This window comes from Dipodomys ordii, unplaced genomic scaffold (genome assembly GCF_000151885.1).
Source record: "Dipodomys ordii isolate 6190 unplaced genomic scaffold, Dord_2.0 Scaffold14, whole genome shotgun sequence".
NCBI classification, from domain to species: Eukaryota; Metazoa; Chordata; class Mammalia; order Rodentia; family Heteromyidae; genus Dipodomys; species Dipodomys ordii.
The window spans coordinates 8,083,547-8,110,563 of NW_012267230.1; the positions used below are offsets into that span (position 1 = coordinate 8,083,547).

General features: G+C 51.9%; 1 protein-coding gene across 1 annotated transcript in view; it reads right to left on the reverse strand.

Annotated features, from left to right (window-relative positions):
• Nucleotides 1–7,575: 7,575 nt before the first annotated feature.
• LOC105981851 (nodal modulator 1) overlaps nt 7,576–27,017 on the reverse strand; it is a 35,526-nt gene continuing 16,084 nt past the window's right edge. Inside the window, exons 14-31 of the mRNA XM_013011199.1 lie at nt 26,247–26,378; nt 25,277–25,413; nt 24,125–24,212; nt 22,521–22,584; nt 21,920–22,015; nt 19,337–19,555; nt 19,174–19,256; nt 18,656–18,815; nt 18,423–18,549; nt 18,084–18,197; nt 17,258–17,385; nt 16,415–16,556; nt 13,962–14,045; nt 12,710–12,820; nt 11,065–11,166; nt 10,234–10,353; nt 8,444–8,536; nt 7,576–8,169 (exon numbers count right to left, since the gene is read on the reverse strand). Of these exons, the coding sequence (XP_012866653.1) occupies nt 8,038–8,169; nt 8,444–8,536; nt 10,234–10,353; nt 11,065–11,166; nt 12,710–12,820; nt 13,962–14,045; nt 16,415–16,556; nt 17,258–17,385; nt 18,084–18,197; nt 18,423–18,549; nt 18,656–18,815; nt 19,174–19,256; nt 19,337–19,555; nt 21,920–22,015; nt 22,521–22,584; nt 24,125–24,212; nt 25,277–25,413; nt 26,247–26,378 (2,132 nt within the window). The 3' untranslated portion in view covers nt 7,576–8,037. The remainder of the gene's footprint in view (nt 8,170–8,443; nt 8,537–10,233; nt 10,354–11,064; nt 11,167–12,709; nt 12,821–13,961; nt 14,046–16,414; nt 16,557–17,257; nt 17,386–18,083; nt 18,198–18,422; nt 18,550–18,655; nt 18,816–19,173; nt 19,257–19,336; nt 19,556–21,919; nt 22,016–22,520; nt 22,585–24,124; nt 24,213–25,276; nt 25,414–26,246; nt 26,379–27,017) is intronic.

A 27,017-nucleotide genomic window follows, 5' to 3' on the forward strand; every position in this document is an offset into this window, starting at 1 on the left:
ACCCAAAAGGAATCAATTGCCTCAATCAGCTTAGCGGAAGGACAAATGCTCCCTACAGACAAGGTACTGTCAAGCTTGTTTTCCAAGCACATCCAGGGTGCTGTGTTGGGTATTTTCATTAGACCCAGTCTCCATTCAGGATCACTGATGCATTTCCAATGTGCCAGGTTCAACCAACATCTCCCCAACAGGCCGCTGTGTGACCCCGGCTATAAGACAGACAACACAAGCTCCCAGAAGACAGACAGACATGAGGCAAGGATTTGAGGACAAGGATTCAAATTCACATAGTTTAGTTGGGAGGGACAGAAAATAGTTCTGGAGAAATGGAATGGGAGAGTAGAGAGAGAAGGTATCTCATACAGCCTGCCCTCTGGGTGGCTGGGAGCCAGCCTGACACTTCCTAGCTCAGTGATAATCAGCGTCTCTGATTAAGGCCAGAGGCCCAGGGTGGTAGAAAATATTGAACAACTGGCTTTCTAAGGGGGGAGGGTGCTGAACCTTGCTTTTGACTTGTAATGTTTGCTGATTCCCATGGTGTAACCACAAGCCAGGTGGTATGGGCTGAACAACCATATCTGCTCCCTGGCCCAGGATTTCATAGCTATTGAGTAGGGTCCCTCAACACAGTGGGCCAGGAGTCTGAACTCCAAGGTCTAGAGAGGGAGAAAGGAGGGACCGTGCAGGGCAGGAGAAAGGGGAAACAGAAGAGGGGTAGATGTGGATATTGAGAGAAACCTTCAGAATCTTCCAGCCTGAGGCCAGGTTGAATGCCAGCCTCCTCCTGGGGCATCCCCGTCAAATGCACACGCAAGCCTCTCCTTGCACACACCCGTGACAAGGAGCTCACCACTCTTACTCTCAGAATACCAATTCTCTAAGCGTCTCACCTCGCTGGGCCCACATGGGACCTAAACAGCCGACTGCCTAGAAGGAGGAGTCATTTCACTGTGTTCCCCAGCAATGGATGGCTTCGGCTCAGGAGGCAGGCACTTGAGGAATGAGCGAGCCTCTGGATCGGACATGTACGACAGATGAAGTGGCTGGTCCCCGACCAACTGAAGCAATGGCTCCTTTTGTCAAAGCCACTCACCAAAAGCGAGAGGACGACATGATAAATGTTCGGCTGCATCAGGCCGATGAAGCATCTCACACGAGGCTCTCTCCCTCGCAGGGATCGGTGACTTCCCCCCGGGGGCTGAAGGACTAGGACAGAGAAAGCTGAACTCTACCTCTCATCCCACCCCTCCAATTTCCAGAGCCCCGCAATGGGGAGCTAAAGTCAGGCCTGAGAGTCTGCTGACCAAAGCAGGACCAGCGTGGAGGACACAGGCCATGCACGGGCGTAGTACATCCTGTGTGTTATATTCTCAATGTGTCAGCAAGAGGCGCTGCATTTGCATTTTGCAAAGTCCTCATCTGATCTGGTCAGTCGTGAAGCGATGGGGGGAGGAAGGGGTGGGGAAGAATGATCTTACACAGCCAAGCTTCTCACACACCTCAAATCCTTCACCTTTCATTTGCTGAGTACCTGGTGTGCCCCACATGGAACCAGCCACTGGAGGAATAGAATACAACAGTCCAACAGCTGCCATCCAGGAGTTCAGGGGCAAATGGAAGGCCATCCAGTTTGTGTGCTTGGTCCCTCCAGCCTGCCTGGCAGCGTGCTAGAGCTCTGTTCGCAGAAAGCAGGAAGGCTCAGAGGAGATTCTCGTACCACCTCCCCGAAGTGGGATGGGAAGGGGAATCAAAAGGTAGCAATACCAGCAGAATGCCTACAGGGATCACAGCAAAGATATTCCTGAACTTGGAGAGAGGTTCTCTAAGATGGAAGGGAAGCAGATGAAGCTGTAGGCAGGAAGGTTGGACCACTCTAAAGAGAGGCAATGCTGAAGGATTCTTCACATGGAGCCCCAGCTCTCTGTTGACTCCAGATTCCAGATGAGGAGGAAACTGAGGCTCAGAGACAGCAGTTTCCTGTCTCTGAGCACACAGCCAGGAAGTGGTGGAGTTCAAGGTTGTTGCTCCTCTAAACCCACTCTGTCACTACTAAGCCTTGTTTTAATATCAGGAGCTATCTTGAGAAAGAAGGAGGAGGAGATTCCTACCAGGTACCACCACATCCAGCTATTGATTGATATGAGGTCTCATGAGTTCTTGTGAAGGCTTTTTGGGCCAGGACTAGTTTGCAATGGCTTCTCAGCTCCCAAGGAGCTGGGATTACAAGTATGAGCTACTGCATCCGGCCTATGTTTCTAACTTGCAAGCAAGAATGCTAATGCAGTAATGCTCCAAACATTAATATCTTCCTCCCAACCCATCACCCAGGCAGCAGTGGTCTAGCCTGGGCAAACCCCCTGGGGAGGGAAAAGAGGAGGGGGCAAAGTCTAGCGCTCACCAGAGGCCAGTAACTGACTCAGTGTTCTCCACATCTCAATGGTAAAAACAAGGTCCAGGAGCCAACTTGACCCCCACAGCCCATCTTTCCCAAGAGATATAGTGTACCTCATCCTGGCATCCACACAAGGCGGGTCAGGCTGGACCAATATGTCACAGAGCAATAGGCAATGGTCGAAGGGTGGGGGTGGTGCCTAGGCCGAGACATTCCCAGATTGGATGGTGCTGCTCGAAGACTTTCAAAGCCAGCAGAGGCCAGGAGGCCCAGTAATGGCGGGGACAGGCCAGCGCCCTGATGCATAAGGCTCCCAGAGGCTCTCTTCATCTGCAGCAGTCAGCTGCCTGAAGGGTCGTGAGCAGCAGGAGGGAGAGGTGAGCTCAGGTGCAGCTTGTGGTCACCTCTTACTGTACAAGTGTACCCTCGCGCACACACACAGTCTCACACACTCTGCTGATCATACCGCAGCCTACAGGGTCCCATGGAGTGTGCAGGCGCCTGGAGTCTATGCGCATCCTGTTGGTGTGTGTCAGAGAAAAAAACGTGTGTGACAAAGTCCTTGGGTCACCTGCCTGCAGACCCCACAGAGAGTGACCACAGTCTGAGATGTCGCAGGAAGATGACATTCTATAAATCAGACACTGGTGGTCTTGAGAACCCTTCCCAGTGGCAAAGCCAGAACTGGGGACTTGAGAGACGATGTAACGTTGAAGGATGGCTTCTGAGAGAAGTGTGGACGGCAGGACACAGCATGGTCAAGGCCAATGAAAATATGGTCCCTCAAGTCCAGCCTCAGCCTGATCCAGGAGGAGCTGTGAAGTATGGGCTGCATCATCCATCCATCCGTCCATCCATCCTGGCTGGTCATACTGGACTGGTCATTCCATAGGACCACATAAATGAGTCATTGAGATTATGGCTCCCTTCCTTCCAGGTGAGGTGGCTTCCCCCTGTGGGTGATCCCAGAGAAGGGGACAGCTGGGAGCCGTCAGCCAGCCAGCACTTACAGCAGCTAGGGACAGGTGTGGACAAGTTGGGGACAGCTGGCCAAATAGAAGGATCCAGGTAGAGCTGTGATGATGACCTGTCATTTAGCTTTCCCTGGGGATGATTTTCAAAATACCGAACACCTGACATGACACAAGTACTGTCCAATCTGACCAGACACTATGATCTGCTCTCCAACCAAGTGCCAGGGATGGTGGCATGAACCCAGCCCTGGGCCCACGGCCCCACAAGAGCCATTCACTGATTCTCATGCTGGCCCTGGAGAGCTGCTATTGTCCCCTATTGTTGCTGCTGGTCAGCCCGAGGCTGAGGAACACTAGACAGCTCCCCCGGGAAGGCAGGCCTCGAACTCACATCTGACTGGTTCCTAGGCCAGGAAATGTATTTCCCATTCTACCTTCCCCACTGACCTGAAAGAGCTGAAAAAGGAAACCAAGTCAGAGACGTTCCGCTTCCAAGAGGCGCGGGGGTTCCTGGGTGACGCCAGGTCACAGTTTTATCATGTTCACCAGATGGAAAGGAACAGCAAACAAGCAAAGTGTGATCTCTCCTGTCACGTCAGGGAATGCTCTTTTCAGAAAGATGAACATCTCACAGAATCAATACACTCCGGGGCTTCAGAAAACAGAAAGACCTTCAGCCTTGACCCTTGAACGTAGACGCCCGTGACCAGAGACAGTAGAAATTAAATTGAATCAACTGGAGCGAGCGAGTTGTAAACATTCAATATTAATGATCCGTTTAGGTTCCAAAGAAGTGCATCTTGGGCTGTGTCCAGTCAGGCTCTGTTGGGAAAAAGACTGACATGGCCCTCACAATGGGGGCGCCTCCTACGTCCTGCTGTCATGGGGGCGACAGAACCTCTCCCTGCCCCTGTGCCAGGACTTGGCAAACCTCGGCCAGTAACAAACCAGACAGTGAATATTTTGTGGGTCATACAATCTCCATGGCAACTTCTCAACTCTGCTATTGTCCATCCAAAGTAGCTATCAGTGACACATAATGAATAACGTGTTGCAATAAAACTTTATTGACAAAAATTCTTTGGTCACAGTCTGAATGCTGGGCTATTTTATGTTCATAGAGGAGCAGGGAAGGGATGGGTGGGGATGTAGTAAAACAATCTTGCTGTGTAGCCCAAGCTAACCTCAAACTCACAATCCTCCTGCCTTGGTCTCCTGAGTGCTGAGATTACAGGCATGATCTGCTGTACCCAGCTCTTGGATGATCACAGGCACTGTGTGTCAGAGGTCATAGGTCATAGGTGTGGGCAGCTTGTCCAATGGTCCTTCGCCTTTGCTGGGGTTGACATAGGGTATTACAAGCTGGAAGTTCTTCTGTAGGGTCTACAAACTGTGGTGACTTCCTCAGGCAGAACAAATTGGCAAAAGCCACTTTCCCAAGACTTCTCTCAGCTGCCTGTCGCCTGCACATTGGGCCCTGCCACTAGTGGTGATGGAGCCTCGCATGTTGCACCTGCACTAAAGGATGTGCTCGGCCGGTGCTGGCAGAGTGGTCTCTCGGAGCCTCGAGGGCAGGCAGTACAACATCCACACAGAGGAAGCAGAGCCAGAATGACAGAAACCCTAGACCCGACTGCTCATGAATGCTGACACTCCTGCGCTGCTCCACTGAATAAAGGAAAATGCCCCATTTTGCTCAAGCTAGTTGGAGCTGGGTTTCTGAAACCAAGAGTCTTCCTGTTGGAAGTCTCCCCTCCAATGTCTATTTGTGTGCTGGGTAAATACCCAGCAAATGCTGAGCAGTGTCGGACGTTGCATCACTTACTCCAAAATAAAGAGTGCAATCATATATCCTTGTTACAGATTCCTTAGGTAAAGAATTAGGGGAGAAGCCAGTCACTGATAGTTCACGCCTGTAATCCTAGCTACTCAGAAGGCCAAGATCTCAAGATCATGGTTCACAGCCAGCCCAGGCAAGAAAGTCTGTTAGACTCTTATCTCCAACTAACTGCTTTAAAAAAAGTTGGAAGTATAGCTCAAGTGGTAAAGAACTAGCTTTAGGGGGTCGGGATTTTGGCTCAGTGGAAGAGCACTTGCTGGCAAGTGTAAGGCCCTGACTTCAGTCCTCAGCTCTGCAAAAGAAAAAAAAAAAAGAACTAGCCTTGAGCAAAAAACCTTAGGGACAGCACCCCGACCTGAGTTCAAACTCCAGGACCAGCATTTAAAAAATAGGGAAGAGCCAGATGTGGTGGTGATCATGTCATCCTAGCTACAAGGGAGGCCTAAGTAGGAGATGCCTGCCTAGGCAACAGATCCTAAGCAAAGAAAAAAAAAATATGCAAGGCAACAAAGGGCTGGAGTGTGGCTCAAGTGGTAGAGCTCCTGCCCAGCAAGCGTGAGGCCCTGAATCCAAACCCCAGGACTACCAAGAAACAAGAAAGTGGCAGCCATCAGATGTCAACCAGAGCTGTGTTCTCTGCCTGGGCTGCAGACACCACTTGCAAGCTGGGCTGGCTGCTTCCAGAGCGTGACCCTCACAACAGGCCATCCTGTGCCCCCTCAGCAACCACACCCCACACTGAGAGCCGGTAGGTGTCAGAAGGCCTAGAGAAGCAAGGGGAAGCGACCGCCTGGTAATGACTGCCTTGAAGCCCCTTGGGGTGTCCATGTTAAGGTTTGTGGGTAGTTCTGTTTTGGGTTTACAGTCCTGAAGAGTGAACTCAGACTCAGCAATGGCTAGACAAGCATTCTACCAGTAGGGCCACACCCTCAGGCTCTTTGCTTTTAGTTTCCAGATGGGATTTTGCACTTTTGCCCAGGCTGGTCTTAAGACCATCAAGCTTATTACCTATGCTTATTACCTAAGTAGATGGGATCACAGGTGTACACTACTAAGCCCGGCCTTTGGGCCATTTTTATGGCCATTTTAATAAGCAGAAGTGTAATACAAGATGTTCCAGTAAGTTGCCACTTCCAGAGTCTCCGGGACAGTTGATCTTTATAACCTCTGCTCCTTTCTTAAGAATTCTGTCCATGGGCTGGGAAGGTGGCTCAGTGGTAGAGCACTTGCCTTGCATGCCTGAGGCCCTGGGTTCCATTCCTCAGCACCACATAAGCAAAAAGAAAAAAGCTGGAAGTGGCGCTGTGGCTCAAGTGGTAGAGCGCTAGCCTTGAGCTGAAGAGCTGAGGGGCAGCGCCCAGGCCTAGAGTACAGGCCCCATGACCGGACCCCAAAAAAAAATTTAAAAAAATGGAATTCTGTCCAGAGAGTGCCAGAAAATGCAAGAATCCATACACAACGGGCAAAGCCCAGCTTGCAGATGGACGCAGAAATGCTGCCGGAAGTCCCTGCTGGACACAGTGGAGGACGTGTCCCACAGCAATGGGGACAGGCTACCGCTTCATGACAGCACTAGGAACTGGCCAGAGCATGGTGACATTTGCTTGTCTTTCACAAGCTTTTAACCTTTTACACAGCACTGATAAAAAGCATCATTAACATTTAAAGGGATGGTTCGGGGTGTCCACTAGGAATAGGAAGTAGAAACATGATATGGATTCTGTCTCACATCTGATCCCCAACTGCACACAGTTCCCCTTCCTCATGCAGTAACAGCAAACTATGAAAGAGGCCAGGGCTGAGCTGCCAGCCACACAGCAGCTCCTCGGCGGCTCAGGAGCCAGGGCTTCTCCCAGGGAGCCTGTGTACTGGCGTGTCCACCTAGGCCTCTGTGCACAGGTGTTAGCTTGCTCTTCCTGCCACAGGCACCAGTCCACGAGGCTGTCAGCGCACTGGGCAGAGGGCCTGGCCCTCCCTCCCTCCTCGCCCTTACTTTTTCTCTTACCAGGACTTCCTACCCACTGCCAGGATCAATGGATACCCGCAGATCTTACACAAAGCAGAGCCTTTCACAGTCACCCACTCTACACGATCGTGCTATATGTCCTTAAAATTTGGGGGACTCACCCCAAACTTCATCTTTCTGGCCTCTCTGGCCAACAGAGCGCATGCTCCTGTAGGGTGATGGTGCACCTGAGCTAAGCCATGTGCCTCCTTTAGATGCGGAGGCCTTTGATTTGCGACATCCCACTGTCTGTTGTCCCCATCCCTGGGGCCACAGGGGTCACAGTCCCACCTGCTCCACGCAGGGCTCCACCTGTGCACCTGTGTGTGTCACACCAATGTCACCCGAGAAACAAGCTACCACACAAATGAATGGGACTTTATTGATCTGCCCTCCTCACAGTGCCTCCTGGCGGTGGGCGGAGGCTGCTACGTTTCTTGCAAAGGGGAGGGAGGTGGAGAAGCTGGGGGGGGTGGGGGAAGGGGCCCTCCACAGAGCCGCAGCCCACCCTGGCCGGAGCGCCTCCCACCAACGAGTACGCATGGGGAAGAATTACATTCTCACGCCACAAGCATGGCTTAAATACTTCTCTGACAAAAATAATAATAATAAATTATCTTCAACTCAGAAAATAAATTGTGCTCAGCAGAGTGACAGGAGGGTCCATTCATTGCATTGCACCACGGGAGCCACACAAGGAAAGGGTGTTTTCCGGTCACCGTGTCCACAGAAGGGACACAGGGGACAGGAGGGACAAGGGGCCACAGGAGGGACAGGGTCACAGAAGGGACGTGGGCAGGACTCAGGCTACATGGGCTTCTTCTCCTCACGTGCGCCTGGTCTTCTGTTTCTTGGCCTGTCTCTTTACGTCCTCCAGGCCACTGCTGTCTGAGGCTGTCTGGCCCAGGGCTCGGACGCCCTGCAGCCGACTGCTCAGCTGCAGCAGCAAGGGGATGAGCTGGAAAGAGAGGGGGTGTGAGAGAGGCCAGGCCAGGGCCCTTCTGTGGCAGTGCCTGGCCTCCAGACACAGTCAGTATCCCAGGGAGGCTGGCCTTCCCACCCTACGAGCAACATAACCCTCCACACGTGCTGGCTTGAGAAGTCACTGGAGGCTGTGCCTGTGGATGGGGACTGGGGACAGCAATGAGGACTTTATGGTCTCCAACACGCTGTCACTTCTGCTGCATCCTCCCCCAGGTCCCCTGGCCACCTGGAGGCCTCTGCCCTCCTACCTTATCGTGGTTGTAACCGGCCAGCAAAACCAGCAGCGTCAGTGGCAGGGCAATATATGATCCTTGTGCAACATCCTGCTCCGGCAGCTTCCTCTGCAAACACAGGCGCACTGGTTCTCCTCGGGAGGGAGGCCTCACGCTTCCCTCTTGCCTGCCATTGTCCACTCCCACAACCCGCCCAGCCATCCACACCAACTCCCCACAGGCACTCAGATCCTGCCAGAACCAAACTCTTTTATCCAGTGGAGAAATGCAAGCATGTGGACCAGCACTCATGGGTCCTTCACCATGGTGACCTCCATGAAGAATATCTGCAGCTCAGCCACAGAGGCCCCATCAAGGGTACACTTCCTCCACCCGTCCACTGCCCCTGAGGAAGCCAGACTCAGACAATAAAAATCCTTGCAGCTAAGAGGTAAACAGGTCCTAGCTATATTCAGGTCTTTGTGTAGCAAGGACACAATGGGAGCCACTATTCTAGGCCCAGTGATACTAAAAAGGCTGGTCCCAGACACTGCAGCCTAAGGAGGAAATAAAATCAAGACAATTACATCTTTCCCAGGGGCTGTTCTCTTTCTTCTAATTTTTATCTGGGTCAGTAGAATAGATCTTGCTTCCCAGATTCTCTTGCAGCTAGGTGCAGCCACAGGACCCAATGCCAGCCAAGAGCACATGGATGGAAGTGGCCAACACCTTGTGAAAAATGCCAAGCCCTCCCTCTGCCTGGCCAGTCAGCTTTTGGCCAGGTGCTCCATAATAGAGAAGAGCGATGTTTAGAACAGAGCAACTAGAGAGAAGGGGCAAGGACCCCCACACCATGGGGTAATGGGGCCATCCCAGACTGCTTCTGGACACTGATGTGACACAAGAAGTGCCATCCTGCTACAGCCCCAGAAATCTCACGTCACATGCACAAACCTCCCAAGAAGCCCTCACACTGCAAAGGAAACAAAAGCTATTGGACAACTATGAAAACAGGCTCATGAACCAGGGTAGAGGGTATCAAAGCAGTACAGGGAGGTTCACGAGGCCAAAACCATTCTCAGAACAAGACTGAGGAGTCTCTGCTTTTCCACTGTCATTCTCTTACAGGACAGTGGCTTTTCCTGAGACCACTGAACACTCAACTGCTAAGGGCTGCCAGCTGATGGATTCTCAAGTTTCCGAATTCTGTGGTTTATCAGTCACATGACATAGAGACAGGTACAGCCCATATACACCCAAGTTCTTGGAGCTCCTCAACAATCTGAAAGTGTAGAGGCATCCTGAGACCAAAACATCTGATGACCATGAGGCTACAGAGTGCCTAGGCCCACTATTTAATAAAGAGGAGAATGAGCAGATTTCCACCATGCAACTGACTCAACTGCTGACCAAGTGTGTTTTCACCCAGAGTACTCTGTCCATCTGTTTGCACTTATCGTTTGTCAAATAGAGCATGTTCCACACTGTGGTCCTGTACCTTAGAGGCATTTACAACGCTCTTGTGTCCTCTGTAGTTCCTGGAAGGTGGCAGTTGTTTTACAGGTTTGGGTGAGTCAGATACTAGGTGCCTCATTAGCCACCGGAGTTGGGAGGGTAGTGGTTCCAGAGCCCCTGATATGAGCGATTCTACCCTGGTGACTATTTCCCAACAGTACCCAGCAGTGTCAGGAAGGAGAAAGGCATTCTGGGACATCCAGATGTGGAATACAGAACCCGGGTTGGAGAGACTCGGTGCTGAGAGTCTGGGATGGGAGGACTGTCCTCTCACCACCATCAAGTTGTTCTCAGCTCCCTGCTCTACTTACCGTGGGATTAAAAATCAGGGTGATGTGCTTATGATAGCCCACGGCCGTGAAAGACACTTGAGGCAGGACATAGTCGTACTGGGACCGGGGGAGCGTGGAGTCCAGAAGCACAACGTAATTCTGTGCACATGGGAGGAAATGACAGCTTTGAGACAGTTTACTGGAAAGCACAGGCTACAAAATGATGCACAAAGTAACCCCAGCTTTGAGTTACTGCAGAAGTAAATATTTTTAATATTCACACACACACACAAAGACTAAAAAGGCCCAAGCAATGGCAATCAACGTATTAGTAGAAGAAATTTCTGGATGATGGGTTATGTTTGTTTTGTTCTTTTTTCCAAAATCTCCTCCATGAATATGTACTAATTTTATAAAACAACAGTGCTTAAAACGTAACCATATAGAGCCGATTCCTTTGACCAGAGACTAACCCTTTTAATCAGAAAGTCTATGCTTCTGCAAAGCAGTATATCAAGAAGACAAGAAGCAGCCTGCGGCTCTTGCCTATAATCCCAGCTACTCAAGAGGTTGAGATCTGAGAACTGTGATTTGAAGCCAACCTGGGAAGACAAACCCAAGAGATTTCTCTCCATTTAGGCAGCAAAAGGCAGGAAGTAGAGGTATGACCCAAGTGGCAGAATGCCAGCCTTGTGCAGAAAATAAAACCAAGCCAGAGTGCCAGGTTCTCAGTTCAAGTCCCAGGACCGGCACAAAAACAAACAAAAGAAGAGGATGAGAGAAGAGCTCTTCCCAAACTGAACAGTCCAGTGGGTCACTGAAAGGAAAGGAGCAGCCGCCCTTCCCGCCTTCCCTCACCCCCAGTGTTACCTCCCCATCTCTGAGCAGCGGCGGGAAGTGGAAGAAGAGAGACTGGCCGAGCGACACTGTCTGGATGGGGTTGTCCAGGTTCTCGCTTTTGTACAGCTTCACCTGAGGAGGAGGAATGAAGAGGCCAGAGCTAGGAACGTGAAATGCTGCAAATACTCAGGGCAGGTATCTCAGAACAGCTGCTCCTGGGAGAGGATCTCTGCAAGGACAGACTAGGGAGGAGCCTCCTCTCCCAGCAGGCTGTGGGTGCAGGCCATGCAGAGATGTGAGGTTTGGGAATAACCAGGATGACCTTTGTTGCTCAAAATAGCAAACCACAGCCTAATTATGGAGAACAGTGCAAAGCAGTTTCTAACCTTTCCCAAATGTCTCTAATGCGCCGAGCATGCAACAGGCGCTTTAAAAGTCATCAATACTGACAACAAAATAGGCCCCTGGGGAGAGTCGGAGAGCTTGCCCCGTAAAGCACACACAGCCTACACGCGGGGAGTCTGGGCTTTGTCCTCATCACAAGGGGTCTTGCCAGCCTCCTATTTCACGTGCTCTTAACTCTGAAGGAATTTGTAAGACTCAGAGTTGCTCAGCTGTATTTGGATTGCAGGCTGCTTTCAGAGGCACCTGGGGACTTCGGGTTCTGGACCTGACCTCAGGATCTGAACTTGACCTCTGGATCTGGACTTGACCTCTGGTTCTAAACTTGGCTGCTGGATTGCTTGCCTGTCCTCATACCATATTCAGTGGGACCAGAGGAAGAGGGAGGCCCAGCCCACCCCAGGTCAAAGCTATGAGGGTCCTCCTTGCACTGGCCAGAGGCGGCCTCTGAGGGCCCAGGCGGGCACTTTTCTCTGTAACACACATCAGGAGCCACACGCTAGAGCCTGTGGTCATGGCTATGACCAGGTATGTTCTCTGTTGCCCTCTACATCTACATTTGACTTTGCTAGCTCCATTTAAAAATTATGTGAAACCAGCTGGACACAGTAGCTCACATCTTTAATCCTAGCTACTCAGAAGATAGAGATGGGTTTGAGCCTAATCTAGGCGCAGAAAAGCTTACAAGAACCCATCTCAACCAGTAAAAGGTAGACATGGTGGTAATGGATGAGAGGCTGTGGCCCAGGCAACCTGGGTATGAGCATGAGACCCTCCTCAAAAATTAACTAAAAGCAACAAGGGCTAGGGCAGGGCACCAGTGGCTCACACCTGTAATCCTAGCTACTCAGGAGGCTGAGATCTGAGGATCAAGGTTCCAAGCCAGCCTCGGCAGGAAAGTCTGTGAGACTCTTATCTCCAATAAACTACTATAAAACCGGAAGTGGCGCTGTGGCTCAAGCAGTAGAGCACTCGCCTTGAGCTAAAAAGCTGAGGGACAGTGCCCAAGCCCAGAGTTCAAGCCCCACAACCGACAAAAAAAAAAAGGGCTAGGGGCATGTTTCAACTGTTACAATACCAGCCTAAAGCACAAGGCTTTGAGGACTGAGTTCAATCTTTTAAATCCTTGTAAAACTAGGCCAAAGTTCTAAAGTTCCCCCTGGCACTGCTCACCCTCTTGGCTGGGTCTTAATCTCCACACCAACGACAGCTCTCTTGGAAAGCCAGCGCCAGGTGGGAACAAACAGACCACAACCCATCATGCTGGGCTTACCCATAGCGTAGGCAGATACTCAGAGGGGGTGATCACATTTCCACTCAAGTCAAACTGGTTGATCTGCCGGAAGACGATGATGTTGACGTCATCGATGTCATTGTTCCCGACCTAGACACAAGGAAGGCTATACTGAGCCTGCCATGGAGGCTGGACCTGACCTCCAGCTCAGGACAGAGCGAGGGCCACACGCGGCCTCCGGCTCAGGATGGAGCCAGGGCTGCCTCTGAAAAGTGTCCAAGGCCACCCAGGGGCAGCGGAGATAAGATACTCCTGGCCACAGAAACATCATTCTGGATGGCAGTATTTATTTTCTAAGTTTTAATTATCTACCCACATGTTCAAGAAATGTCATTGCCAAAGCCAGATCTTGTAGCTTCTCTTAGAAATCAAGAGGAAGACGAACTTGGCAGCCATGGTGTTTGTGAGACCTCCAGAGGGCTCTCTTGCTTTCATACTTACCCGCCACAGCCCTCATCTCTGCTCTCGACCCTGGCCTAACTCACCCACCAGAGAAAGAGGATATTGTAAGAGACACAGCCATTTAAGAAGGCATGTGTCACCAGGTGCCAATGGCTCATACTTATAATCCTAACTACTCGGGAGACTGAGATCTGGAGGATTGTGGTTCAAGGCCAGCCTGGGCAGAAGAGTTCACTAGACTCCCATCTTCAAAATAACTGACAAAAGGCAAGGTCGGAAGCATGGATCAGGTGGTAGAGCACCATCCAGGCCAGCAAGTCAAGTAAGACTGAGGCATGAGTTCAAACCCTGGTCATAGCAAAAATAATAATGACAATGCCCTATATCAATTTCCCAGGTCAAAAAGCCCTAAATGGCCATCATCTCCCTTCCAAACACTTAGGCTCAAGGAAGCCCCTGTGGTCTGGCCACTGAGGTCCTCAGTGAGGAAGCGCATCAATTCAAATGAGGCCTGGCCACTTCTGGAGAGGGGGAGGTTGTCTGCTCTAGGGCTTGACTGAGCTGCATCCTCACCTTGAATTGGAGATGACGACCTACTCGATGGGGTCACCTGAATCTGACCATCGTTGGCCTGGCTCCCCACCATGCCCACACTCACTTCCTTGTCTCTCCTGATGTGAATGAAAATGCTCAGCCCACAGCTTGCTTTGCTGGACTCGCTAAGGGTCGCTGGGACCCCCTGGGAGACGGGCCACGCACGGGGAGGGTGCTTGGAGAAAGCTAAGTCTGTATGGAAGGGCAGGGAGCACCGAGGCGCTGCGGGCCTTACCTCGACAACGCGGTGGTGGGGCAGCGCCCGCTCGATGTGGTCGTTGCCTTCCGCCTTGAGCTGCACGTGGTACACACACCCCGGCTGCAAGGACACCCGCGGTCACCTCTCCAACCAAGCCCACCACGCCTGTTCCATTGCACCTGCTCCCCAGGACAGGTGCGCTCCATCCCCACTTCCCACCTGTGCCTCTCACCTCCCAAGATGCCAAGGGAACAAATGAGCCCAGGTGCTCATCTCAACTCAGTAAGGCCAGTGCCTCCAGGTCGGGGCAAGGACGGCACTCTCATCCCAAGCTCCTGACCAGGCAGGTCCAAGGGAGATAGGCATGCCTCACAGACTGTGGTCTGGACGTGGCCTGGCACAGAATGGATATGTGCTGTGCAGCTCTCACAAATGCGAGAGAACACTACTGATTAGCCACCTGTGGTGGAGGTGGTGGCTGTGGGGATGCCAATTAAAAAGGAACGCTTGCCACAGTGAAGGAAACTATGGTGACTTTAATTTAAACTGTTCCAGCCTGCAGTTTAAAAGAACAGGGCAGCCAGCAGGACAATGAAAAGAACAAAGAAGCTGACGTACAATTCTAATGCCTGAAACCAGGTGAGTGGAGAGAGCAAATTGGGCAGAGTATCGGGACATGGTGGCAACACCTGTAATCATTGCTGCTCAGGAGTCTGAGATCTAGAGGATCCCAAATGAAGGCCTGTAGACTCCACCTCAACCTATAAAAAGCCAGGCGTGTGATTCCTGCCTGTCATCTGAGTTCCACAGAAGCAAAAACAGAAAGGGAAGGTCATGGTGCAGGACAGCCAAGTATAAGCATGAGACTTTTATTAAAAACAAAACAGACCCTAAAATCAAAATAAAGGCCTAGGGGAAATGGCTCAAATGGTAGAGCATCTCTCTAGCAAGTTCAAACTCTGATACACAGATCACCCCCAGGACAGGGAGGCTCAGGTAAGAGAACTGCAGGGTCCCCATGCCTCTTTTCTTCCTCTGACATTAGAATGAGAAAAAGCAGCCAGCTCAGCTGGGCAGGGTGGTGCCTATCTATAATCCCAGCAGTAGGGAGGCTGATGCAGAACACTGGGATTTCCAGGTCATCTTGAGCTACATGGCAAGACCCTATCCCCCAAAAGGACTGGCGATTTAGCTAAGTGGCCGAGCACTTGCCCAGCATGCACAAGGTCCTCGGTTTGATCCTCAGCAGAGAGAGAAAGAGAGTGAGACAGACAGAAAGAGAGAGGACCATGAGGAGAGTGGCTGTTTCTGTTTTGTTAACTAACCATGTACTGATTTAGGGCCAGACAACACTCCATGTTGGAACATGTCAGATGTGCTCATTTAATCTTCCCAGCCAGGCTGAGGGAGCTGGCTTCACACTCTCATTTCACAGACAGCAGAATAGACAGTCTGTTCAGGATGTCTGCAGGATGTACTTAGAAAACCAGCAAGAATCGCAAATCCTCAAAGTTCGCCTACCTGGCTCACACAAAGAAGTTGTAGTTTCTCTCTCCCTCTCTTTCTCTCTCTGTCTCCCTCTCTCTATTTTTTGTCAGTCATGGGGCTTGAACTCAGAGCCTGGCATTGTCCCTGAGCTTTTTTGCTCAAGGCTAGTGCCCTGTGAGCTGCAGCTCCACTTCCAGTTTATCTAATGGTTAATTGTTTTGGTTTTTGGGTTTTTTGTATCCAGTCATGGGATATAAACTCTGGGCCTGGACGCTGTCCCTCAGCTCTTCAGCTCAAGGCTAGCGCTCTACCACTTGAGCCACAGCGCCACTTCCGGCTTTTTTCTTTTTGCTTATGTGGTGCTGAGGAATGGAACCCAGGGCCTCAGGCATGCAAGGCAAGCGCTCTACCACTGAGCCACCTTCCCAGTCCTCTAGTGGTTAATTGGAGGTAAGAGTCTCATGGACTGTCCTGCCTAGGCTGGCATCAAACCACGACCCTGAGATCTTAGCCTTCTGAGTAATTAGGATTACAGGTAAGCCACGGTGCCTGGCCCTCTCTTTCCTTTAAACTACTTGTTCACATCTAAAACATCAGGATCCATTGCAAACAATTTCCTTCTACTCTCAAGCAATTCTCACCATCCAGCACGGCCAACTCTGTGTGGATAGATGAGGGAGCTGCCTCGCCGGCCCCACTTTACCTGGGCCACGCTCTCTCAGGTCCTCTCCACACCCCCACTCCCCTCAGGGGCTCAATGCTCCTGTAACCCCATGACCGCTGGCATTTGCAAGCTGGCAAAGGCAGTAACGACTCAACCCCACGGTTTTCAAACTTCATTTCGCTACACAACCCTGATCTGCTATGTTGGCTGACCGAGAGGCTCAGAGCCCATTCTTAATTCCTGCTGCCACTCCCCACCCCCAGCCCACTCCTGACAGTCTTAGGGTCACCCTGGGACACCTGTGAACGCAGTGTCACTGAACCTGCCCAAAGCTCACCAGGAGGCCACGTAACCTGAACTTGCCCTCCTCATCGGTCATGGTGTCTTCCCCGTAGATGCTGCAGTCCTTCTGTCCCACGGCTTCCACAGCCACGCCCTGCTCTGGCTCTCCGTTTAAAGATGACACAGTGCCATAGCAGCTAACATGAGAAGAGAAGACACAGAAGGTGGTGTTCCTGCGCTGACCAGGAGCAGGCAGTGTGACCCACTCACAAATGGCTCAGGCGGGGATGGGCTTGTTGTTGGTCCCTGGGCCATTCCCAAATCGAGCCTTCCGCCAGCAGGAGAAGCTATCATCAACTTCTCCAGACATTCTGGAGAATTAAGATTCACCTGATTCTACCTAATCTTCTAAATAATGAAGCACTCCGTTACATGAAAATAACCACAACCGATCTGATGAATCCTTGTCTCAAGCTTTTGTACGTGCATTATAAACATGTGGACACACGTTTATAAACGTGTGGACACATACATATACACATAGATCTAATCTATTCATCCACCATTATCCAGCTAGTGGACAGCTGCATACTTGTATAATCTGTCTCAACATATCTAGAAAAAGTGGACACATTAGATACCCCTCAAAAGGTGGTAGATGAAGTCAGGAGAAAATCTTTACACTATACATTTTCTTTCAACATTTTGAAGACTACTCAAATAGAGACATTTCCTTCTTTTAAAAAAGTCCATCTAGTTTTTGTTTGTTTGTTAGTCATACGGCTTGAACTCAGGGCCTGGGAATGCAGGGAAGTGAAGGAAAGGGGAAGGGAGGGGCGGGGAAGGAAGGGGAGGGGAGAGAAGGGGACGGGAAGGGGAGGGAGAGGAGGAGACCCACCTGTAGGCCGTTCGGTACCCAGTGATGGTGATCCGCAGGCTCTGTCCCTCCTGCACCTCGATCATCTGCGAGGAGGGCTCAAAGCGGAACTCCTTCATCATGGGTTTGAAGTAGTACTGGCCCGGGCTCTGCGCAGAGACAAGTGCAGTCAGAGCCCGGCTGCACATTTGGGATGACTTGAGGGCACAATGGCCAGATCCCTACTGCAGAGCCGCAGAGCTTCCGGGGCAGACAGAGGAAGGGGAGCCCCGTCTGTGTGGTGCTGGGCCGCAGACACGGCTCTCACAGTGGCACTGTGGTACAACGATGCAGCTCTCCAACCACTCCATGAGGCGAGAGCCACATGTGAATTTCATGAAAGGCCAAACAGAATCAGGGAGGCCAAGAAACCATCCTGATATGGCTCAGCAAGTAGCAGAGGGCTGATTGGAGGCTGGATGGCGGATCTGCCACGCTGGTGACCCTCACGATGCCCCACAGCCTGTCTGTGCCAAATTCCCACAAGCCCCTCTGCCCCATCTCCCACCACCAAACACCATGGGTCTGCAGTAAAACAAAGCCTCAGGGAGGGGCTGCTGTGGCCAGAGTGGTTAACGGCACTGCCCCGGTGACAAGTGGGTGACCAGACAGCAAGCGTGCGTGGAAGAGAATGTGAATCAGCAGTGGCCACTTTGTAGGGAGAGCCAGACTCTCATTACACGTGGTGCCCAAAGACACCGAGCCGCTCCATGCAGCCTTCGTGTTCTCAGGTTGTCAAGTGGTGAAGCCCCCTGAGCCACGGCCCCAGCTCCCTCCCTGGGGAGATGTGAACCGCAGGACACCTTACCAGGTTTGAGAAAGTCAGGATGCCATTGTCCTGCGTCAGGAGGTTGGAGCGGAACACGCCACCACTGAGGGACAGGAGAACCCCAGGGAGGGGCTGGTCATCTTCAGCCTTTATCTGGGGAAGGGAGAGTCAAGGGTTACTGCGGTAGGCGGGCCAGCTGCCCAATCTGGTTGTGCAAAAGGGACCCAACCCCATTGCCAGTAATATACACCTGCGTCTACCTCTTTCCCTCCATAGCCAACCCCTAGGAATTCTGGGAGACTTGCAGTCCCAATTCAGAGAGATTCTCCAGAGGCAGGTCAAAGAGGCAGTGCCGCCCCTTTGGAAACACAGAGGTACCTCGAAGCTCACGCCTGCCAAGGCAAAAGCCTTGAAGTCCCCGACAGTTCCATCCACCGCAGTTAAGACATAGCCCTCCTTCTGGGAGGTCACGGTGTACTCCAGGTCACTGTGCAGCGGCCCAACACTAGGAGAAAGAAGGCAGAACGCTGGGAATGGCTGTTTCTGATAGCAGAGCAAGTGTGGCCTCTCCGGGACGCCCCCTAGCAGTCAGGCTCACGCAACGCGCTTACCTGTAGGCCCCTTTGTCATCAGTGAAGACTGTGATCAGGGGTGAACTGGCCCCCTTCTCACTGATGACGATCTCTACTCCTTCCAGCTCCGGGTGGATCTGGCCCTCCAGGAACAAGCCTGCCTTCCCGTGGATCTCAATCAGCTTCCCGGGGCAGCTTTCTAGAAAGGAATGACATCCACGTAAGCACAGGGCTGAGGGGAAAAGAGAGGAGTTTGCTGCTGGAAGTTTCCCATGAAAGAGCCCAGAACTGAAACACGAAAAATGAGAAGATGCAAGCTGTACATGAGGTCAGTACCCTCGATGTCTCCCCAGCCCTCCCAGGCTTTGCTCCGCTGCTGAGGGCTTTAGTAGGCAGACCTAACGATGCTGGATTCTCCTCCTCTTCCCCCCTCCCCTCCCCTCCCCTCCCCCCACCTCACAGGCCACAGAGAAGGGGAGAAGCTATTCAGATGGCTTACAGACAAGACCGTACTTTATTATCACACTAAACTGTTTCTAAATGCAGTGGGCAGGTACCTCCACTGACGGTGGCTTCCATGGAGGGAGGGTAGAAGAGCAGCTCTTTAGATGAGGGCGTAACTGTGATTTTCTCTCCGGACCTAGAGGAGTTACAGGACATCAGCAGGGCCAGTTGTGTCCCTGCAGGACCAAGACGCTGTGGAGGAACACGGGTGCTTACCGGGCCCAATAAGAGAAGTCGTAAGAGAAGGGACCTTGTAACTCATCCACCATCTCCTGGCCGGGGGGCTTGGCCCTTCCCTCCTCGCCTTCCTCTTTGCCATTCTTCTCCCTCTCCTGCCTACGGGTCTCGATCTCTGCCAGCTGCTGTTCTCGGCGCAGCTCCTGCGCAGACTTCAGAGGGCCCAAGACCAAGGCCGGCTCGCTGTCGATGGAAGACCTGGGAGGGGGGAGGGAGGGAGATGTGCCTGTCCCTGTGGTCAGCACAAATGTCCCTGACATTTCCCCAAGGGGACACTCGGGGACAAGCCCCAAATACCTTACAATGATACCAGGGGGCTGTTTTTTATTTTTAATGGGGCTTGAACTCAGAGTCTGGGTGCTGCCTCTTAACTTTTTCCACTCAAGGGTGGCACACTACTACTTGAACTACAACTCTACTTTTGGCTTTTCGCTGATTGGAGATAAAAAAAAATCCCAGAGACTTTCCTATCTAGCCTGGCTTTGAACCGTGATCCTCAGATCTCAGCCTCCTGAGTAGCTAGGATGACAGGCGTGAGCCACCAGTGCCTGGCTTATCTTGTGTTTTTCCTCCTCCATGTTTTATAAACACTAAGAGTTTAATAAGAACTGCATTTGTCAGTGCTATAGGCAGGAGCTGGGCTGGAATGGAAACGTGTTGGTTCTCACATGGGACTGGGAGGTCTCAGGGCCTCCAGCCTGGCCTTTGCCCCTGGGCTGGAGAGCTAGAGATCCAGCAATGAAGGAAGCAGATTATGTCCCCTGACCCAACAGAAAAGAAAGTCAGACGTCAATCATGAAGGAGAAAAACAGTGCAGCGTGGAAAGGGGGGGGGGGGGACACAAAAGGCTGCTTTCTACAACAGTAGGTCAAGGCCTTTCTGGCAAGGTGACACTGAGCGAAGACCTGCAGGGAATGGGGAGCCAGACCTGAGGAATCAGGACAGGGAGAGGAGAGAGCAGCAGACAGCAGCCTTCAGGGACAGCATGGAGAACAAAGCAGCCTGGGGCAGAGAGCTTCAAGAAGAGGCCAGAGAGACTCATAGGGCTACAGGGGTCAAACTATAGATAGAAATCTGGGGGGCAAAGGGGGCAGGAACCACTGGAGCTTTAAGTAGAGAAGGAGATGATCGCCAACAAAACAGATCGCTCTGGCTTTCACATGGAGGACATGGCGCCAAGATAACAGCTACGAGGCCAGACCAGAGGCTGCTGTGAAGACTCAGGAAAGCAACAGACAGATCGGACCAAAGTGCTAAGAAGAGAAAAAAAATCCAGGCATGAGGGGCACCCCCACAAACCCAGCACCCCGAAGACTGAAGCAGGAGGACAGCTTGACTAAATAGCAAAAGTCTAGGGCTGGGAAGGTGGCTCAGTGGTAGAGCGCTTGCCTTGCATGCATGAGGCCCTGGGTTCCATTCCTCAGCACCACATAAACAGGAAAAAAAAAAAAAAAGCCAGAAGTGGCACTATGGCTCAAATGACAGAGCACTAGCCTTGAGCTAAAGAGCTGAGAGACAGCGTCCAGGCCCAGAGTTCAAGCCCCACGGCCTACAAAAAAAAAAAAAAAGCAAAAGTCTAGGGGAAAAAATAAAAGGCAAACGTGGTGGCTCACACCCGTAATTCTAGCTACCTAGAGATCAGGAAGAGCAAGATTCGAGGCCAGCTCAGACAAAAACGTTCCCAAGATTCTATCCCAACCAATAGAAAGTTGGGCGCAGTGGTGTGTGCCTGTTATTTGAGGGGGTACAAGAGAAAAAGAATAAAGCAACAGGAGAAAGAGCCAGCAAGAAGTTACTCTGAGTTCTTCTCCCTTCTCTTTCTGTGTGTGTGGGATTGGGGAATTGAATGTTTCTCTGTCCCATAAGTGGTCACACCCTGTCACACAAGGAGCTAAAATGAGCTTACAAAGCTGGTGCGGGCAGGGGGGTCGGAGGTCGTGGTCGTGGTCGAGTAATCGCCTGGGGGGGGGGGGGGGGGGAGGGATGGTTACAAGGTTTGCCAGGCAGGGGCTCTACAACTTGAACCCCTCAGAGTTCTTTCTATGTGACAGTCACTTCTGAGAAAACTGAGGCGCTAGAAAAATCTGAGAGGTGGACAGTCCGTGAGTGTGGCCTTCGTGAGGGCTGGCCAGCCTTTCAAACACGCTTCTCTCTTGGGACCCTCCTCTATTCCCAAGCCAAAGAAAAAGGGCCAAAGGGCCAAAGAAAAAGGGGCAAGTTCTTTTTTGAAGCTGCTAAAATACTTGATGAAGTATTTTATGAAGAAAATCCAGTTGATTTTTTTTTTCCTCCTTAGCAAAGAAGTACAAGGAGTTCAAACAGGAGCTTGGGACAGAACAAGGCCACCAGGACCCTCGCCACCACCAACTCCTAAATCATTAAGAGAAGACACACAGGCTGCGGTGCATTTACAGCTCTATTGTATGAGAGGGAGGTCACTTGGTAAACATCTGGAAATGAGCGTTATTATACCCTCAGAGCCTTGTCCCCACCCTATACCCTGTGGGCCCCCTCCCCTCAGCCCTGCCCCCTCCCCTCGGTCACCACATGACACTTTCTCACTTGATAGTCACGGTGACATCCATCATCTTGTCCGTGGTGATCGTCCCTAGGACATGGTGGCGAATGGCTGTCAACGTCAAGATGCTGGGTGAAGACCTAGGAACGGGAGAAGGGAGGAAGCCACTGGCAGTGTCGCCTGGCCTTTCGCACAGGGGCAGACAGGGCCCAGCCAAAAAGGGGCAGACAGGGCCCAGCCAAGAAGCAGACGACACAACGCGACTCTTAGTCTGGGACTAAGTAACTCATAATCAAAAAGTCTTTCAAAACAGTAAACCAATTCTACCTTCCCCGTTCCCAGCCACACGTCTGTAAAAGTCCAAACATGGCAGATGTGAGTTGGGGGACTGGCCATCAACAAGGAGGGAAGATGTGACAAAGACTACACGTGACCCCCGGACACATGGCTTCACCCTGATGGCCAGAATTTGGGGAAAGAAAACTGTCTCCATCCCCTAGGTGAGTTATATAGGCATCTGAACACCCTTTTCTAGAAACCAAGTTATGCCTGGCCTTGCTGCTCCCTCAAAAATCACAAAAACATAAAGAAGAGAGCACGTGCTGCCCTCCTCCCCCGGCAGAGTGCCCCGCATCCCGGGCTTACGTGTCGTAGGTGTAGAAGGCCTGCTCAAAACGGTGGCAGGAACGAGGGGTCACTTTGTACACACCTGCAGGCAGGAAACTGGGAGTCATTTTCAGAGAATGACGCTGATTACAATTGCAACACGAGAAATGCAGAGTTAGCTCGTCTCTTGAAAAACTGAAACAAGCCGGGCACTGGTGGCTCACACCTGTAATCCTACTCATGAGGCTGAAATCTGAGGAGCCAGCCTTAGGAAAGTCTGTGAGACTCCTGTCTCCAATCAACCATCAAAACCGCCAGAAACAGAGGAATGGCTCAAATGGCACAGTGCTAGCCTTAAGCAAAAAAGCTTAGAGACAGTGCTCAGGCCGTGGGTTCAAGCCCTAGGCCCAGGACAAAAAAAAAAAAAAATCAATCAATAGACAAATAAAATTTATAAAATTATAAAATTAAAAATGAAAGACTTGCTTGGGGAAGGAGGAAGACCCCAATAACTTGGAGAAGTACCCTCCATGGGAAGGGACATCCACCAAGAACTAGGGATGAAGAGGGACAACCAGGTGCAGCGCAGGCGGAGGCCGGGCGGGTGCTGGCTGGGGAACAGCTCCTGCAGCCCGGCTGCTTAACTACTTTCCCACCACGGGAGGTCATCGGGGCCCCAGTGGTCTACACCTGTGATTACAACTAAAGCTACTCAGGAGGTTGAAATCTGAGGAGAGAGGTCGAAGTCAGCCCTGGCAGGCAAGTCCACGAGATTCTTATCTCTACTAAACTACTCAGAAAAAACCAGAAGTGGCACTGTGGCTCAAGGAATAAGAGTGCTAGCCTTGAGCAAAAAGAAGCTCAGGGACGGTGCCCAGGCCCTGAGTTCAAGCCTTAGGATTGGCAAAAATAAAAATAAAAAATAAGTGCAACTGTCCCAGAGCCACATAATGGAATATGATACAGCGAGAAAAAAAAGGACACAACCCACTGGTACATGCCACCATGCGACACTGTATTACATGGGAGGAGCCAGACCCAGCAGGAGCCCTGAGTGGAAGACACAGAGGAGACAGTCAGCTACTGCTGAGAAATGGACTCAACTATCATCAGGCCCAAAGGACTATATTTAGGGGGCCTTGAAAATGTCCTAAGGCTAGGTCTGCTCAGCACAGCAGGACTTGGGAGATGTACTGAAAATCACTGCATTGTATTGCTTACTTGAGTGATTATTTTGCTTGGTGTTGCCCTGGCAACTGGGGTTGAACCCAGGTCTCCAGCATGCCAAGCTGGCCTTCTGCCACTGAGAGATGCCCCAGTCCCCAAATGAGTGAACTTTCATATGGTGTGCAAAGTCTCTCTCAATCAAGTAAAAAGAGAGAGAAGCCACGGGAGGTTTTTGGCCAAGTGGGAGATGATTTGATTTCTGTAAGACCACTAAGGTCCTTTGTCTCTACCCAGCTCAACCTCAAGCCAACAGAATACCCTGCCTGCACGGGAAGAGAAGGAAAAGCAAGAGAACACCAAACCAACCAAAGCTGACGAAATCACCTGCTGCTTAGAGAACCAAGGCAGGAAAACCAACCTGGGGACCTTCCCCACCTCATTCCCCAACTCACGGCCCACCAACCCTCTGGACCTACCGGGCTTGGACAGGCAGAAGCGGTTCACTCCTTTGGAGAGGTTGTAAATCCCCACGTTCTCAGGTCCATTTCCATCCTGATAAAACTCCTGAGGGACCAGAGCCGGCACAGTGACTTACAGGCAAGATGCGGATACCACGATGATTAATCATATTTCTGTTCCTAACCACTCATCTGTTTTGTCCATTAATCATCTGAGCTGTTGGGTGCCACAGGAAAATTAAAACCTTCAAAAATGTCCCACAAATACGTGCTCTTTCCAGCCAATCCACTCCTGTTTACTGAGCGCTGCTATTAGACAAGTACCAGGCAGGGTCTCAAGAGAAGGCCTGGGGAGGCGGGATGTGGGGAGGCAGGGTCTCAGGGAAGGTCTTGGGAGCCGGGGCAGGGGAGTCAAGATGTCAAGGGGAAGGGCCTGGGGATGGCCCTTGGAAGAGGAGCCTGGATGGAGGGGGGCTTACCTTTCAATTTGAGAAATAAGAAAATCAACATGTCAATAAATGACTTAGTGACTTCAGCTAGGAAGCATTAGAGCTCAGAAAAACATAGAATGGAGCACGGGAGGGATGGCCCTTGGCAGTCCCTAAGCTGTCCTGCCTGGGGAACTTGGGGATTACAGTCTGTACCAGGAGAAAGAGCTGCCTGCCTTTGCAGAGAAGATGCACCCTCCAGCAGAGAGACGAGCAGGTGCCCAGGCACAGTGGAGGGAAAGAGCATGGGCTGGAACTGGAGAAGGCGCCTGTGGCCGGGGCCCACCAGCAGCAGGGCGTGGAGGGTAGGCAACTCCTGGGCAGGGGATACAGCTGCTCCCTCCCCCAGGATCCGTGTGAGGGCTGCCATCAGGCCAAGCCAGCCAATAAGAGAACAGCTCAGCCCTCCACACTTCTTAAGAAACAGTAGCGTTTGCCAAGGAAACGCTGAACACTAAGAGATTCACTGAGAACGTGAGAGGCGGAGGTTACGATCGGAGGAAAAAGGAAGTGAACGTGCTCAAAGTGCTGGACGCCAGCACGCGTGGCTCTATACCCATGGCCTCCGGGCAGGATGAAGAAGGTAGGCCAAACAGGTAGGCCACCAAAGAAGCTTAATTCCACCACAGCCACGACGTCCCAACGTCCAGCAGCCCAGCTCCCTGCTCCAGGCAGCACGTACCAGTGTGATGGCGTGAGACAGGGAGCATCTCAGCATGTAGCCCGTCTGCCGAAACTCCACAGCCAACACGTCGTCCTCCAGAACCTCCACCTCCAGGCTCTTGTTCTTCCAGCACCAGTCCTCGTGCATTATGCTGGCTGCAAAGCAACCAGAGATGATGGGCCTTGAGCTGCCATACTGCACGCAGCCCCCAGGGGCAGAGTGTGTGTGTATTTGTGCCTGAGCCACGTATGGTAGCGTATACTTGGAATCCCGGCGCTTGGGAGGCTGAGGCAGGAGGATTGAGAGTTCAAAGACAGCTAAAATGGTGTGTGTACATGTGTACATACATACATGTACAAATACACACAGGTACTGATGCTCAGAACAGATTATGGCTAAAGCAAAACAGACCGACAGCCACAAACACCAAGAAAGAAATCCTACTGGGCTGAAAAGTTGGGCTGTAAGAAATGCAGGGGACCTGGAGACAGTCTTGTTTTTGTTTGGAGGCCGGAGCAGAGCAAGGTCTCACTGCAATTGCCCAGGCTGGCCTACAACTGCTGAACTCCAGTGATCCTGCCTCAGCGCTGAGAAGCTGGGACTACAGATGCCGGACACCATCCCTGGCTTCTTTTCAGCTTTGTAGGGCTCAGCTATGGCCTCTGCCATGGTAGCTTGACACAAGAACTAATGGTGTGGCCACTTTCTACACAAACAGGCAGTCAGTCTTCAGGGTTGTGCCCAGAATCGCAAATCCACTTTAGAAGCTATTTATGCCAGCCAAAGGCTGTGCTGTGGCCATTTTTCAGAGGGACAAGCGGGCTGGGGAGGCCTGATCAACCAGCCCCAATCATGCCTGAGTGGATCTGCATCATACCCTCCGCTCTGGCATTTAGAAAGAAAACGGCCTGACTGGGGCACCTTCCCCGCAGCAGACAGGAGGCTGGGGCAGTTCACAAACACAGGAGGCGGCCCCTGCGCTGCTCACCTTTGTATTTCCCTGGCAGGACGTTGTCAAACGTGAAAGTCATGGAATTGACCTTGCCCGAGAGCTGCAGGCTCCGCTTCTCGCCCTGGCGGCTCAAGGACTGCAGCGTCACCAGCAGGTCGCCACAGGTGTCTGCAGAGGAAAGCCAAGAGGGCTGGGTGTGCTGCCATGCGTGAACTGTGGACCTTCAACCTGCACCACTCACTCACACGCACAGCCCACGGCCTCCTGGAGCCGCGCTCCAGCAAAGCCAGTGTCTCTGAACGCCAAGGCCAGCGGCAAGCAGTGGAGGCGCCAGTGGTGGGGGACCCCACACTCACCCAGCGGCCTGTCAGGGTCAGGAGAAAAGGGGGGAGCGAGAGCCACATTACAGGACACTTACTGAGACAAGATGGGTTGGGGAGACATCTATGCAACAACAGGAGTGAAGAGCAGAGGGGAGGGAGGGAGGGCGGAGGGGAAGGAGGGGAGAGGGGAGGGGAGGGCAGATGATGTGGCTCAAAGTGGTAGAGCTCTAGCCTTGATCCAAAATGGCTCAGGGACAGTGCCCAGGCCCAGAATTCAGCCCCGGGACTACAAAAGAAAGGAAAGAAAGGCAAGGGAAGGGAGGGAGGGAGAGAGAGAGGGAGGAAAGAAAGAAAGGGAAGAAGGGAGGGAAGAAGGGAAGGGAGGAAAGAAGGAAGGAAGGAAGGAAGGGAGGGAGGGAAGAAGGAAGGAAGGAAGGTAAGAAGGGAGGGAAGAAGGGAAGGGAGGAAAGAAGGAAGGAAAAAA